Genomic DNA, 963 nt, shown 5'->3' with positions numbered 1-963 from the left:
AAATCATGATCACTGTTCAGACTCGGCCAGGTAAAATGATTTTCTGTTCATTCGCTGAGAGCGAGCGCTGACGTCTCTTCTCTGTCTTTGTTCTTTTAGGATGTCGGGCCCTACAGGTCACCGTGCAGGACGCCGAGCGATACACCTTGTTATTCTCCTCTTTAATCCTCAAGTGTGACTACAGCACGTCTGCCTTGATTCAGGATGTGGCCGTCACCTGGAGATTCAAGTCCTTCTGCAAAGACCCCATCTTCGAATATTATTCCGCCGGTATGTATTCATCTGCAACACGTCTCGTTGTCACCTCACAGGAGAGATGATGACCTCATACTGTATACTTATGTCTCGTCACCTCACAGGATATCTGATGACCTCATACGTTATTATCAGTACTCGTATTCATGTAGATCCAGTGTGAGGTTTAGACTTGTATTGTAAGTTTGCCAAACTGCTAGTTACAAAGTTAAACTCCAGACTGACAGACAGCCTGCAGTTCCTCTGCTTGCAATTCCTCCCCCCTCTTCCTGCAATACCTCTCCCACATTTCCCTTCACCCCCTCTCCCTGCAATACCCCACTCCCTGCAAAATGTAACTGTCATGTCCCTGTACCCCCTCTCCCTGCAGCACCTCTCCCACATTTCCCTTCACCCCCTCTCCCTGCAATACCCCACTCCCTGCAATACCTCTCCCACTTGTCCCTGTACCCCCTCTCCCTGCAGTACCTCTTCCACATTTCCCTTCATCCCCTCTCCTTGCAATACCTCTCCCAATTTTCCCTGCACCCCCTCTCCCTGCAATACTTCTTCCACCTTTCCCTCCACCCCCTCGCCCTGCACTACCTCTCTCTGCAGTATCCCTTTCACCTTTCCCTGCACTACCTCTCTCTGCAATATCCCTTTCACCTTTCCCTGCACCCCCTCTCCCTGCAATATCCCTCCCACCTTTCCCTGCACTACCTCTCT

The 963-nt window shown here is 50.6% G+C and overlaps 1 protein-coding gene across 1 annotated transcript in view; it reads left to right on the top strand.

The window, feature by feature from the left end:
* The window catches only part of ILDR1 (immunoglobulin like domain containing receptor 1), a 24,861-nt gene that overhangs the window by 12,217 nt on the left and 11,681 nt on the right, over positions 1-963 (top strand). Inside the window, exon 2 of the mRNA XM_018568746.1 lies at positions 100-270. Within this exon, the coding sequence (XP_018424248.1) occupies positions 100-270 (171 nt within the window). The remainder of the gene's footprint in view (positions 1-99; positions 271-963) is intronic.

The sequence above is a fragment of the Nanorana parkeri genome, unplaced genomic scaffold, assembly GCF_000935625.1.
Source record: "Nanorana parkeri isolate BGI_ZX_2015 unplaced genomic scaffold, ASM93562v1 scaffold1239, whole genome shotgun sequence".
In the NCBI taxonomy this organism is placed as follows: Eukaryota; Metazoa; Chordata; class Amphibia; order Anura; family Dicroglossidae; genus Nanorana; species Nanorana parkeri.
The sequence above is the reverse complement of the archived record's forward strand: the minus strand, read 5'-3'. Positions and strand labels throughout refer to the sequence as shown.